At 46.6% G+C, this 13,377-nt stretch overlaps 1 protein-coding gene across 1 annotated transcript in view; it reads right to left on the bottom strand.

Annotated features, from left to right (window-relative positions):
- LOC311114919 (high affinity cationic amino acid transporter 1-like) overlaps positions 1 to 13,377 on the bottom strand; it is a gene marked incomplete at its 5' end in the record, with an annotated part of 64,485 nt that overhangs the window by 21,209 nt on the left and 29,899 nt on the right. The window contains one exon of the mRNA XM_084190136.1: positions 1,614 to 1,750. Within this exon, the coding sequence (XP_084046262.1) occupies positions 1,614 to 1,750 (137 nt within the window). The remainder of the gene's footprint in view (positions 1 to 1,613; positions 1,751 to 13,377) is intronic.

Below are 13,377 nucleotides of genomic sequence, written 5' to 3'. Positions count from 1 at the left end.
CTCTGTCCTCTCTCTGTCCTCTCTCTGTCCTCTCTCTGCTCTCTGTCCTCTCTCTGCTCTCTGTCCTCTCTCTACTCTCTGTCCTCTCTCTGCTCTCTGTCCTCTCTCTGCTCTCTGTCCTCTCTCTGCTCTCTGTCCTCTCTCTGCTCTCTGTCCTCTCTCTGCTCTCTGTCCTCTCTCTACTCTCTGTCCTCTCTCTACTCTCTGTCCTCTCTCTGCTCTCTGTCCTCTCTCTACTCTCTGTCCTCTCTCTGCTCTCTGTCCTCTCTGTCCGCTCTCTGTCCTCTCTCTACTCTCTGTCCTCTCTCTGCTCTCTGTCCTCTCTCTGCTCTCTGTCCTCTCTCTGTCCTCTCTCTGCTCTCTGTCCTCTCTCTGCTCTCTGTCCTCTCTTTACTCTCTGTCCTCTCTCTACTCTCTGTCCTCTCTCTGCTCTCTGTCCTCTCTCTGCTCTCTGTCCTCTCTCTGTCCTCTCTCTGCTCTCTGTCCTCTCTCTACTCTCTGTCCTCTCTCTGCTCTCTGTCCTCTCTCTACTCTCTGTCCTCTCTCTGTCCTCTCTCTGCTCTCTGTCCTCTCTCTGCTCTCTGTCCTCTCTCTGCTCTCTGTCCTCTCTCTACTCTCTGTCCTCTCTCTACTCTCTGTCCTCTCTCTGCTCTCTGTCCTCTCTCTACTCTCTGTCCTCTCTCTGCTCTCTGTCCTCTCTGTCCGCTCTCTGTCCTCTCTCTACTCTCTGTCCTCTCTCTGCTCTCTGTCCTCTCTCTGCTCTCTGTCCTCTCTCTGTCCTCTCTCTGCTCTCTGTCCTCTCTCTGCTCTCTGTCCTCTCTCTACTCTCTGTCCTCTCTCTGCTCTCTGTCCTCTCTCTGTCCTCTCTCTGCTCTCTGTCCTCTCTCTGCTCTCTGTCCTCTCTCTACTCTCTGTCCTCTCTCTGTCCTCTCTCTGCTCTCTGTCCTCTCTCTGCTCTCTGTCCTCTCTCTACTCTCTGTCCTCTCTCTGCTCTCTGTCCTCTCTCTACTCTCTGTCCTCTCTCTGTCCTCTCTCTGCTCTCTGTCCTCTCTCTGCTCTCTGTCCTCTCTCTGCTCTCTGTCCTCTCTCTGCTCTCTGTCTTCTCTCTACTCTCTGTCCTTTCTCCTCTCCTCTCTTTCCACTCTTATGCTTGATAAGATACATAAATATCACTGGGCTGAGACTTTTGAAATAGTGACTACATTACTACAAACTGACCATGTGTGGTTCAAACACAGTACAGAAAGCAAACTGCTTGGCCACATCATCCACAGAGCTGGGGTCCAATCTGACGTACTGTACTAAAGGGTCACAGCACTCTGAACACCAGGTGCCACATCATCCACAGAGCTGGGGTCCAATCTGACGAACTGTACTATAGGGTCACAGCACTCTGAACACCAGGTTTATTGAACTTTAATCTCTCCGTTCATGGTGATCACAGCTCGGTAAACAACGACCCCATTCAGCTCCTCTCTCTACCACTGTCCCACCAACTCTAACTCTGGGAATTTAACCCCTGATGCTGCTTACCAGATATGACCCCAGCGGCCATGGTGGACATTATGGGTGTCTTCCCTAACCTCTAACCCCTAACCCCTGATGCTGCTTACCAGACATGACCCCAGCGGCCATGGTGGACATGATGGGTGTCTTCCTCTTACTGACGCGGGCCAAGAAGGAGAAGAGGAGGCCGTCGCGAGACATGGCAAATATTATACGAGGGAGAGGGAACATGGAGCCCAGGAGACTGGGGGGAGGAAGGGAGAGGAAGAGAAATAGGAGAGAGGGAGATTGGGATGGAATAGTAGTTTAAGAGGGGTGAGGGGGAACAGGGGAAAATAATTTGGTAGAGAGGAGGAGGAGGGGGAGAGGAGGAGGGGGAGAGGAGGAGGGGGAGAGGAGGAAGTGAGAGTCAGGGGAGAGGAGGAGGGGGAGAGGGTGAAGTGACAGTCAGGGGAGAGGAGGAGGGGGAGAGGAGGAGGGGGAGAGGAGGAAGTGACAGTCAGGGGAGAGGAGGAGGGGGAGAGGAGGAAGTGACAGTCAGGGGAGAGGAGGAGGGGGAGAGGAGTAGGGGGAGAGGAGGAAGTGACAGTCAGGGGAGAGGAGGAGGGGGAGAGGAGGAGGGGGAGAGGGTGAAGTGACAGTCAGGGGAGATGAAGGAGGGGGAGAGGAGGAGGGGGAGAGGGGTTAAAAGAAGGGGGAGAAGAAAAGGGTCAAACTAGTATAGAGCAGGAAGACACATGGAGTCAAACATCAAAACCCCCCTGTAATGTAGCTCCCTGTAATGTAGCTCCCTGTAATGTAGCTCCCTGTAATGTAGCTCCCTGTAATGTAGCTCCCTGTAATGTAGCTCCCTGTAATGTAGCTCCCTGTAATGTAGCTCCCTGTAATGTAGCTCCCTGTAATGTAGCTCCCTGTAATGTAGCTCCCTGTAATGTAGCTCCCTGTAATGTAGCTCCCTGTAATGTAGCACCCTGTAATGTAGCTCCCTGTAATGTAGCTCCCTGTAATGTAGCTCCCTGTAATGTAGCTCCCTGTAATGTAGCTCCCTGTAATGTAGCTCCCTGTAATGTAGCTCCCTGTAATGTAGCTCCCTGTAATGTAGCTCCCTGTAATGTAGCTCCCTGTAATGTAGCTCCCTGTAATGTAGCTGTAATGTAGCTCCCTGTAATGTAGCTCCCTGTAATGTAGCTCCCTGTAATGTAGCTCCCTGTAATGTAGCACCCTGTAATGTAGCTCCCTGTAATGTATCTCCCTGTAATGTAGCTCCCTGTAATGTAGCACCCTGTAATGTAGCTCCCTGTAATGTAGCTCCCTGTAATGTAGCTCCCTGTAATGTAGCACCCTGTAATGTAGCTCCCTGTAATGTATCTCCCTGTAATGTAGCTCCCTGTAATGTAGCACCCTGTAATGTAGCTCCCTGTAATGTATCTCCCTGTAATGTAGCTCCCTGTAATGTAGCACCCTGTAATGTAGCTCCCTGTAATGTATCTCCCTGTAATGTAGCTCCCTGTAATGTAGCTGTAATGTAGCTCCCTGTAATGTAGCTCCCTGTAATGTAGCTCCCTGTAATGTAGCTCCCTGTAATGTAGCTCCCTGTAATGTAGCTCCCTGTAATGTATCTCCCTGTAATGTAGATGTAATGTAGCTCCCTGTAATGTAGCTGTAATGTAGCTCCCTGTAATGTAGCTCCCTGTAATGTAGCTCCCTGTAATGTAGCTCCCTGTAATGTAGCTCCCTGTAATGTAGCTGTAATGTAGCACCCTGTAATGTAGCTCCCTGTAATGTAGCTCCCTGTAATGTAGCACCCTGTAATGTAGCTCCCTGTAATGTAGCTCCCTCTAATGTAGCTCCCTGTAATGTAGCTCCCTGTAATGTAGCTCCCTGTAATGTAGCTCCCTGTAATGTAGCTCCCTGTAATGTAGCTGTAATGTAGCTCCTTGTAATGTAGCTCCCTGTAATGTAGCTCCCTGTAATGTAGCTGTAATGTAGCTCCTTGTAATGTAGCTCCCTCTAATGTAGCTCCCTGTAATGTAGCTCCCTGTAATGTAGCTCCCTGTAATGTAGCTCCCTGTAATGTAGCTCCCTGTAATGTAGCTGTAATGTAGCTCCTTGTAATGTAGCTCCCTGTAATGTAGCTCCCTGTAATGTAGCTCCCTGTAATATAGCTCCCTGTAATGTAGCTCCCTGTAATGTAGCTCCCTGTAATGTAGCTCCCTGTAATGTAGCTCCCTGTAATGTAGCTGTAATGTAGCTCCCTGTAATGTAGCTCCCTGTAATGTAGCTGTAATGTAGCTCCCTGTAATGTAGCTGTAATGTAGCTCCCTGTAATGTAGCTCCCTGTAATGTAGCTCCCTGTAATGTAGCTCCCTGTAATGTAGCTCCCTGTAATGTAGCTCCTTGTAATGTAGCTCCCTGTAATGTAGCTCCCTGTAATGTAGCTCCCTGTAATGTAGCTGTAATGTAGCTCCTTGTAATGTATCTCCCTGTAATGTAGCTCCCTGTAATGTAGCTCCCTGTAATGTAGCTCCCTGTAATGTAGCTCCCTGTAATGTAGCACCCTGTAATGTAGCTCCCTGTAATGTAGCTCCCTGTAATGTAGCTGTAATGTAGCTCCCTGTAATGTAGCTCCCTGTAATGTAGCTCCCTGTAATGTAGCTCCCTGTAATGTAGCTCCCTGTAATGTAGCTGTAATGTAGCACCCTGTAATGTAGCTCCCTGTAATGTAGCTCCCTGTAATGTAGCTCCCTGTAATGTAGCTCCCTGTAATGTAGCTCCCTGTAATGTAGCTGTAATGTAGCTCCCTGTAATGTAGCTCCCTGTAATGTAGCTCCCTGTAATGTAGCTCCCTGTAATGTGGCTCCCTGTAATGTAGCTCCCTGTAATGTAGCTGTAATGAAGCTCCCTGTAATGTAGCTCCCTGTAATGTAGCTCCCTGTAATGCAGCTCCCTGTAATGTAGCTCCCTGTAATGTAGCTCCCTGTAATGTAGCTCCCTGTAGTGTAGCTCCCTGTAATGTAGCTCCCTGTAATGTAGCTCCCTGTGATGTAGCTCCCTGTAATGTAGCTCCCTGTAATGTAGCTCCCTGTAATGTAGCACCCTGTAATGTAGCTCCCTGTAATGTAGCTCCCTGTAATGTAGCTCCCTGTAATGTAGCTCCCTGTAATGTAGCTCCCTGTAATGTAGCACCCTGCAATGTAGCTCCCTGTAATGTAGCTCCCTGTAATTTAGCTCCCTGTAATGTATCTCCCTGTAATGTAGCTGTAATGTAGCTCCCTGTAATGTAGCTGTAATGTAGCTCCCTGTAATGTAGCTCCCTGTAATGTAGCTCCCTGTAATGTAGCTCCCTGTAATGTAGCTCCCTGTAATGTAGCTCCCTGTAATGTAGCTCCCTGTAATGTAGCTCCCTGTAATGTATCTCCCTGTAATGTAGATGTAATGTAGCTCCCTGTAATGTAGCTGTAATGTAGCTCCCTGTAATGTAGCTCCCTGTAATGTAGCTCCCTGTAATGTAGCTCCCTGTAATGTAGCTGTAATGTAGCACCCTGTAATGTAGCTCCCTGTAATGTAGCTCCCTGTAATGTAGCACCCTGTAATGTAGCTCCCTGTAATGTAGCTCCCTCTAATGTAGCTCCCTGTAATGTAGCTCCCTGTAATGTAGCTGTAATGTAGCTCCCTGTAATGTAGCTCCCTGTAATGTAGCTCCCTGTAATGTAGCTCCCTGTAATGTAGCTCCCTGTAATGTAGCTCCTTGTAATGTAGCTCCCTGTAATGTAGCTCCCTGTAATGTAGCTCCCTGTAATGTAGCTCCCTGTAATGTATCTCCCTGTAATGTAGATGTAATGTAGCTCCCTGTAATGTAGCTGTAATGTAGCTCCCTGTAATGTAGCTCCCTGTAATGTAGCTCCCTGTAATGTAGCTCCCTGTAATGTAGCTGTAATGTAGCACCCTGTAATGTAGCTCCCTGTAATGTAGCTCCCTGTAATGTAGCACCCTGTAATGTAGCTCCCTGTAATGTAGCTCCCTCTAATGTAGCTCCCTGTAATGTAGCTCCCTGTAATGTAGCTCCCTGTAATGTAGCTCCCTGTAATGTAGCTCCCTGTAATGTAGCTGTAATGTAGCTCCTTGTAATGTAGCTCCCTGTAATGTAGCTCCCTGTAATGTAGCTGTAATGTAGCTCCTTGTAATGTAGCTCCCTCTAATGTAGCTCCCTGTAATGTAGCTCCCTGTAATGTAGCTCCCTGTAATGTAGCTCCCTGTAATGTAGCTCCCTGTAATGTAGCTGTAATGTAGCTCCTTGTAATGTAGCTCCCTGTAATGTAGCTCCCTGTAATGTAGCTCCCTGTAATATAGCTCCCTGTAATGTAGCTCCCTGTAATGTAGCTCCCTGTAATGTAGCTCCCTGTAATGTAGCTCCCTGTAATGTAGCTGTAATGTAGCTCCCTGTAATGTAGCTCCCTGTAATGTAGCTGTAATGTAGCTCCCTGTAATGTAGCTGTAATGTAGCTCCCTGTAATGTAGCTCCCTGTAATGTAGCTCCCTGTAATGTAGCTCCCTCTAATGTAGCTCCCTGTAATGTAGCTCCTTGTAATGTAGCTCCCTGTAATGTAGCTCCCTGTAATGTAGCTCCCTGTAATGTAGCTGTAATGTAGCTCCTTGTAATGTAGCTCCCTGTAATGTAGCTCCCTGTAATGTAGCTCCCTGTAATGTAGCTCCCTGTAATGTAGCTCCCTGTAATGTAGCTCCCTGTAATGTAGCTCCCTGTAATGTAGCTGTAATGTAGCTCCCTGTAATGTAGCTCCCTGTAATGTAGCTCCCTGTAATGTAGCTCCCTGTAATGTAGCTGTAATGTAGCTCCCTGTAATGTAGCACCCTGTAATGTAGCTCCCTGTAATGTATCTCCCTGTAATGTAGCTCCCTGTAATGTAGCACCCTGTAATGTAGCTCCCTGTAATGTATCTCCCTGTAATGTAGCTCCCTGTAATGTAGCACCCTGTAATGTAGCTCCCTGTAATGTATCTCCCTGTAATGTAGCTCCCTGTAATGTAGCTGTAATGTAGCTCCCTGTAATGTAGCTCCCTGTAATGTAGCTCCCTGTAATGTAGCTCCCTGTAATGTAGCTCCCTGTAATGTATCTCCCTGTAATGTAGATGTAATGTAGCTCCCTGTAATGTAGCTGTAATGTAGCTCCCTGTAATGTAGCTCCCTGTAATGTAGCTCCCTGTAATGTAGCTCCCTGTAATGTAGCTGTAATGTAGCACCCTGTAATGTAGCTCCCTGTAATGTAGCTCCCTGTAATGTAGCACCCTGTAATGTAGCTCCCTGTAATGTAGCTCCCTCTAATGTAGCTCCCTGTAATGTAGCTCCCTGTAATGTAGCTCCCTGTAATGTAGCTCCCTGTAATGTAGCTGTAATGTAGCTCCTTGTAATGTAGCTCCCTGTAATGTAGCTCCCTGTAATGTAGCTGTAATGTAGCTCCTTGTAATGTAGCTCCCTCTAATGTAGCTCCCTGTAATGTAGCTCCCTGTAATGTAGCTCCCTGTAATGTAGCTCCCTGTAATGTAGCTCCCTGTAATGTAGCTGTAATGTAGCTCCTTGTAATGTAGCTCCCTGTAATGTAGCTCCCTGTAATGTAGCTCCCTGTAATATAGCTCCCTGTAATGTAGCTCCCTGTAATGTAGCTCCCTGTAATGTAGCTCCCTGTAATGTAGCTCCCTGTAATGTAGCTGTAATGTAGCTCCCTGTAATGTAGCTCCCTGTAATGTAGCTGTAATGTAGCTCCCTGTAATGTAGCTGTAATGTAGCTCCCTGTAATGTAGCTCCCTGTAATGTAGCTCCCTGTAATGTAGCTCCCTGTAATGTAGCTCCCTGTAATGTAGCTCCTTGTAATGTAGCTCCCTGTAATGTAGCTCCCTGTAATGTAGCTCCCTGTAATGTAGCTGTAATGTAGCTCCTTGTAATGTATCTCCCTGTAATGTAGCTCCCTGTAATGTAGCTCCCTGTAATGTAGCTCCCTGTAATGTAGCTCCCTGTAATGTAGCACCCTGTAATGTAGCTCCCTGTAATGTAGCTCCCTGTAATGTAGCTGTAATGTAGCTCCCTGTAATGTAGCTCCCTGTAATGTAGCTCCCTGTAATGTAGCTCCCTGTAATGTAGCTCCCTGTAATGTAGCTGTAATGTAGCACCCTGTAATGTAGCTCCCTGTAATGTAGCTCCCTGTAATGTAGCTCCCTGTAATGTAGCTCCCTGTAATGTAGCTCCCTGTAATGTAGCTGTAATGTAGCTCCCTGTAATGTAGCTCCCTGTAATGTAGCTCCCTGTAATGTAGCTCCCTGTAATGTGGCTCCCTGTAATGTAGCTCCCTGTAATGTAGCTGTAATGAAGCTCCCTGTAATGTAGCTCCCTGTAATGTAGCTCCCTGTAATGCAGCTCCCTGTAATGTAGCTCCCTGTAATGTAGCTCCCTGTAATGTAGCTCCCTGTAGTGTAGCTCCCTGTAATGTAGCTCCCTGTAATGTAGCTCCCTGTGATGTAGCTCCCTGTAATGTAGCTCCCTGTAATGTAGCTCCCTGTAATGTAGCACCCTGTAATGTAGCTCCCTGTAATGTAGCTCCCTGTAATGTAGCTCCCTGTAATGTAGCTCCCTGTAATGTAGCTCCCTGTAATGTAGCACCCTGCAATGTAGCTCCCTGTAATGTAGCTCCCTGTAATGTAGCTCCCTGTAATGTATCTCCCTGTAATGTAGCTGTAATGTAGCTCCCTGTAATGTAGCTGTAATGTAGCTCCCTGTAATGTAGCTCCCTGTAATGTAGCTCCCTGTAATGTAGCTCCCTGTAATGTAGCTCCCTGTAATGTAGCTCCCTGTAATGTAGCTCCCTGTAATGTAGCTCCCTGTAATGTATCTCCCTGTAATGTAGATGTAATGTAGCTCCCTGTAATGTAGCTGTAATGTAGCTCCCTGTAATGTAGCTCCCTGTAATGTAGCTCCCTGTAATGTAGCTCCCTGTAATGTAGCTGTAATGTAGCACCCTGTAATGTAGCTCCCTGTAATGTAGCTCCCTGTAATGTAGCACCCTGTAATGTAGCTCCCTGTAATGTAGCTCCCTCTAATGTAGCTCCCTGTAATGTAGCTCCCTGTAATGTAGCTGTAATGTAGCTCCCTGTAATGTAGCTCCCTGTAATGTAGCTCCCTGTAATGTAGCTCCCTGTAATGTAGCTCCCTGTAATGTAGCTCCTTGTAATGTAGCTCCCTGTAATGTAGCTCCCTGTAATGTAGCTCCCTGTAATGTAGCTCCCTGTAATGTATCTCCCTGTAATGTAGATGTAATGTAGCTCCCTGTAATGTAGCTGTAATGTAGCTCCCTGTAATGTAGCTCCCTGTAATGTAGCTCCCTGTAATGTAGCTCCCTGTAATGTAGCTGTAATGTAGCACCCTGTAATGTAGCTCCCTGTAATGTAGCTCCCTGTAATGTAGCACCCTGTAATGTAGCTCCCTGTAATGTAGCTCCCTCTAATGTAGCTCCCTGTAATGTAGCTCCCTGTAATGTAGCTCCCTGTAATGTAGCTCCCTGTAATGTAGCTCCCTGTAATGTAGCTGTAATGTAGCTCCTTGTAATGTAGCTCCCTGTAATGTAGCTCCCTGTAATGTAGCTGTAATGTAGCTCCTTGTAATGTAGCTCCCTCTAATGTAGCTCCCTGTAATGTAGCTCCCTGTAATGTAGCTCCCTGTAATGTAGCTCCCTGTAATGTAGCTCCCTGTAATGTAGCTGTAATGTAGCTCCTTGTAATGTAGCTCCCTGTAATGTAGCTCCCTGTAATGTAGCTCCCTGTAATATAGCTCCCTGTAATGTAGCTCCCTGTAATGTAGCTCCCTGTAATGTAGCTCCCTGTAATGTAGCTCCCTGTAATGTAGCTGTAATGTAGCTCCCTGTAATGTAGCTCCCTGTAATGTAGCTGTAATGTAGCTCCCTGTAATGTAGCTGTAATGTAGCTCCCTGTAATGTAGCTCCCTGTAATGTAGCTCCCTGTAATGTAGCTCCCTGTAATGTAGCTCCCTGTAATGTAGCTCCTTGTAATGTAGCTCCCTGTAATGTAGCTCCCTGTAATGTAGCTCCCTGTAATGTAGCTGTAATGTAGCTCCTTGTAATGTAGCTCCCTGTAATGTAGCTCCCTGTAATGTAGCTCCCTGTAATGTAGCTCCCTGTAATGTAGCTCCCTGTAATGTAGCTCCCTGTAATGTAGCTCCCTGTAATGTAGCTGTAATGTAGCTCCCTGTAATGTAGCTCCCTGTAATGTAGCTCCCTGTAATGTAGCTCCCTGTAATGTAGCTGTAATGAAGCTCCCTGTAATGTAGCACCCTGTAATGTAGCTCCCTGTAATGTAGCTCCCTGTAATGTAGCTCCCTGTAATGTAGCTCCCTGTAATGTAGCTCCCTGTAGTGTAGCTCCCTGTAATGTAGCTCCCTGTAATGTAGCTCCCTGTGATATAGCTCCCTGTAATGTAGCTCCCTGTAATGTAGCTCCCTGTAATGTAGCACCCTGTAATGTAGCTCCCTGTAATGTAGCTCCCTGTAATGTAGCTCCCTGTAATGTAGCTCCCTGTAATGTAGCTCCCTGTAATGTAGCACCCTGCAATGTAGCTCCCTGTAATGTAGCTCCCTGTAATGTAGCTCCCTGTAATGTAGCTGTAATGTAGCTCCCTGTAATGTAGCTCCCTGTAATGTAGCTCCCTGTAATGTAGCTCCCTGTAATGTAGCTGTAATGTAGCTCCCTGTAATGTAGCTCCCTGTAAATGTAGCTGTAATGTAGCTCCCTGTAATGTAGCTCCCTGTAATGTAGCTCCCTGTAATGTAGCTGTAATGTAGCTCCTTGTAATGTAGCTCCCTGTAATGTAGCTCCCTGTAATGTAGCTCCCTGTAATGTAGCTCCCTGTAATGTAGCTCCCTGTAATGTAGCTGTAAGGTAGCTCCCTGTAATGTAGCTCCCTGTAATGTAGCTGTAATGTAGCTCCCTGTAATGTAGCTCCCTGTAATGTAGCTCCCTGTAATGTAGCTGTAATGTAGCTCCTTGTAATGTAGCTCCCTGTAATGTAGCTCCCTGTAATGTAGCTCCCTGTAATGTAGCTCCCTGTAATGTAGCACCCTGTAATGTAGCTCCCTGTAATGTAGCTCCCTGTAATGTAGCTGTAATGTAGCTCCCTGTAATGTAGCTCCCTGTAATGTAGCTCCCTGTAATGTAGCTCCCTGTAATGTAGCTCCCTGTAATGTAGCTGTAATGTAGCTCCTTGTAATGTAGCTCCCTGTAATGTAGCTCCCTGTAATGTAGCTCCCTGTAATGTAGCTCCCTGTAATGTAGCTCCCTGTAATGTAGCTGTAAGGTAGCTCCCTGTAATGTAGCTCCCTGTAATGTAGCTGTAATGTAGCTCCCTGTAATGTAGCTCCCTGTAATGTAGCTCCCTGTAATGTAGCTGTAATGTACCTCCTTGTAATGTAGCTCCCTGTAATGTAGCTCCCTGTAATGTAGCTGTAATGTAGCTCCTTGTAATGTAGCTCCCTGTAATGTAGCTCCCTGTAATGTAGCTCCCTGTAATGTAGCTCCCTGTAATGTAGCTCCCTGTAATGTAGCACCCTGTAATGTAGCTCCCTGTAATGTAGCTCCCTGTAATGTAGCTCCCTGTAATGTAGCTGTAATGTAGCTCCCTGTAATGTAGCTCCCTGTAATGTAGCTCCCTGTAATGTAGCTGTAATGTAGCACCCTGTAATGTAGCTCCCTGTAATGTAGCTCCCTGTAATGTAGCTCCCTGTAATGTAGCTCCCTGTAATGTAGCTGTAATGTAGCTCCCTGTAATGTAGCTCCCTGTAATGTAGCTCCCTGTAATGTAGCTCCCTGTAATGTAGCTCCCTGTAATGTAGCTCCCTGTAATGTAGCTGTAATGTAGCACCCTGTAATGTAGCTGTAATGTAGCTCCCTGTAATGTAGCTCCCTGTAATGTAGCTCCCTGTAATGTAGCTGTAATGTAGCTCCTTGTAATGTAGCTCCCTGTAATGTAGCTCCCTGTAATGTAGCTCCCTGTAATGTAGCTCCCTGTAATGTAGCTCCCTGTAATGTAGCACCCTGTAATGTAGCTCCCTGTAATGTAGCTCCCTGTAATGTAGCTCCCTGTAATGTAGCTCCCTGTAATGTAGCTCCCTGTAATGTAGCTCCCTGTAATGTAGCTCCCTGTAATGTAGCTGTAATGTAGCACCCTGTAATGTAGCTCCCTGTAATGTAGCTCCCTGTAATGTAGCTCCCTGTAATGTAGCTCTAATGTAGCTCCCTGTAATGTAGCTCCCTGTAATGTAGCTGTAATGTAGCTGCCTGTAATGTAGCTCCCTGTAATGTAGCTCCCTGTAATGTAGCTCCCTGTAATGTAGCTCCCTGTAATGTAGCGCCCTGTAATGTAGCTCCCTGTAATGTAGCTCCCTGTAATGTAGCTGTAATGTAGCACCCTGTAATGTAGCTGTAATGTAGCTCCCTGTAATGTAGCTCCCTGTAATGTAGCTCCCTGTAATGTAGTTCCCTGTAATGTAGCACTCTGTAATGTAGCTCCTTGTTATGTAGCTCCCTGTAATGTAGCTCCCTGTAATGTAGCTCCCTGTAATGTAGCTCCCTGTAATGTAGCTCCTTGTAATGTAGCTCCCTGTAATATAGCTCCCTGTAATGTAGCTCCCTGTAATGTATCTCCCTGTAATGTAGCTCCCTGTAATGTAGCTCCCTGTAATGTAGCTCCCTGTAATGTAGCTCGCTGTAATGTAGCTCGCTGTAATGTAGCTCCCTGTAATGTAGCTCCCTGTAATGTAGCTCCCTGTAATGTAGCTCCCTGTAATGTAGCTCCCTGTAATGTAGCTCCCTGTAATGTAGCTCCCTGTAATGTAGCTCCCTGTAATGTAGCTCCCTGTAATGTAGCTCCCTGTAATGTAGCTCCCTGTAATGTAGCTCCCTGTAATGTAGCACCCTGTAATGTAGCTCCCTGTAATGTAGCTGTAATGTAGCTCCCTGTAATGTAGCTCCCTGTAAAGTAGCTCCCTGTAATGTAGCTCCCTGTAATGTAGCTCCCTGTAATGTAGCTCCTTGTAATGTAGCTCCCTGTAATGTAGCTCCCTGTAATGTAGCTCCCTGTAATGTAGCTGTAATGTAGCTCCTTGTAATGTAGCTCCCTGTAATGTAGCTCCCTGTAATGTAGCTCCCTGTAATGTAGCTCCCTGTAATGTAGCACCCTGTAATGTAGCTCCCTGTAATGTAGCTCCCTGTAATGTAGCTGTAATGTAGCTCCCTGTAATGTAGCTCCCTGTAATGTAGCTCCCTGTAATGTAGCTCCCTGTAATGTAGCTGTAATGTAGAACCCTGTAATGTAGCTCCCTGTAATGTAGCTCCCTGTAATGTAGCTCCCTGTAATGTAGCTCCCTGTAATGTAGCTCCCTGTAATGTAGCTCCCTGTAATGTAGCTGTAATGTAGCTCCCTGTAATGTAGCTCCCTGTAATGTAGCTCCCTGTAATGTAGCTCCCTGTAATGTAGCTCCCTGTAATGTAGCTGTAATGTAGCACCCTGTAATGTAGCTCCCTGTAATGTAGCTGTAATGTAGCTCCCTGTAATGTAGCTCCCTGTAATGTAGCTCCCTGTAATGTAGCTCCCTGTAATGTAGCTCCCTGTAATGTAGCTCCTGTAGTGTAGCTCCCTGTAATGTAGCTCCCTGTAATGTAGCTCCCTGTGATGTAGCTCCCTGTAATGTAGCTCCCTGTAATGTAGCTCCCTGTAATGTAGCACCCTGTAATTTAGCTCCCTGTAATGTAGCTCCCTGTAATGTAGCTCCCTGTAATGTAGCTCCCTGTAAAGTAGC

Source organism: Coregonus lavaretus (assembly GCF_964263955.1).
Source record: "Coregonus lavaretus genome assembly, contig: HAP1_SCAFFOLD_425, whole genome shotgun sequence".
Lineage (NCBI taxonomy): Eukaryota > Metazoa > Chordata > Actinopteri > Salmoniformes > Salmonidae > Coregonus > Coregonus lavaretus.
Note: the sequence above shows the minus strand (reverse complement) of the source record. Positions and strands in the feature narration are given on the sequence as shown.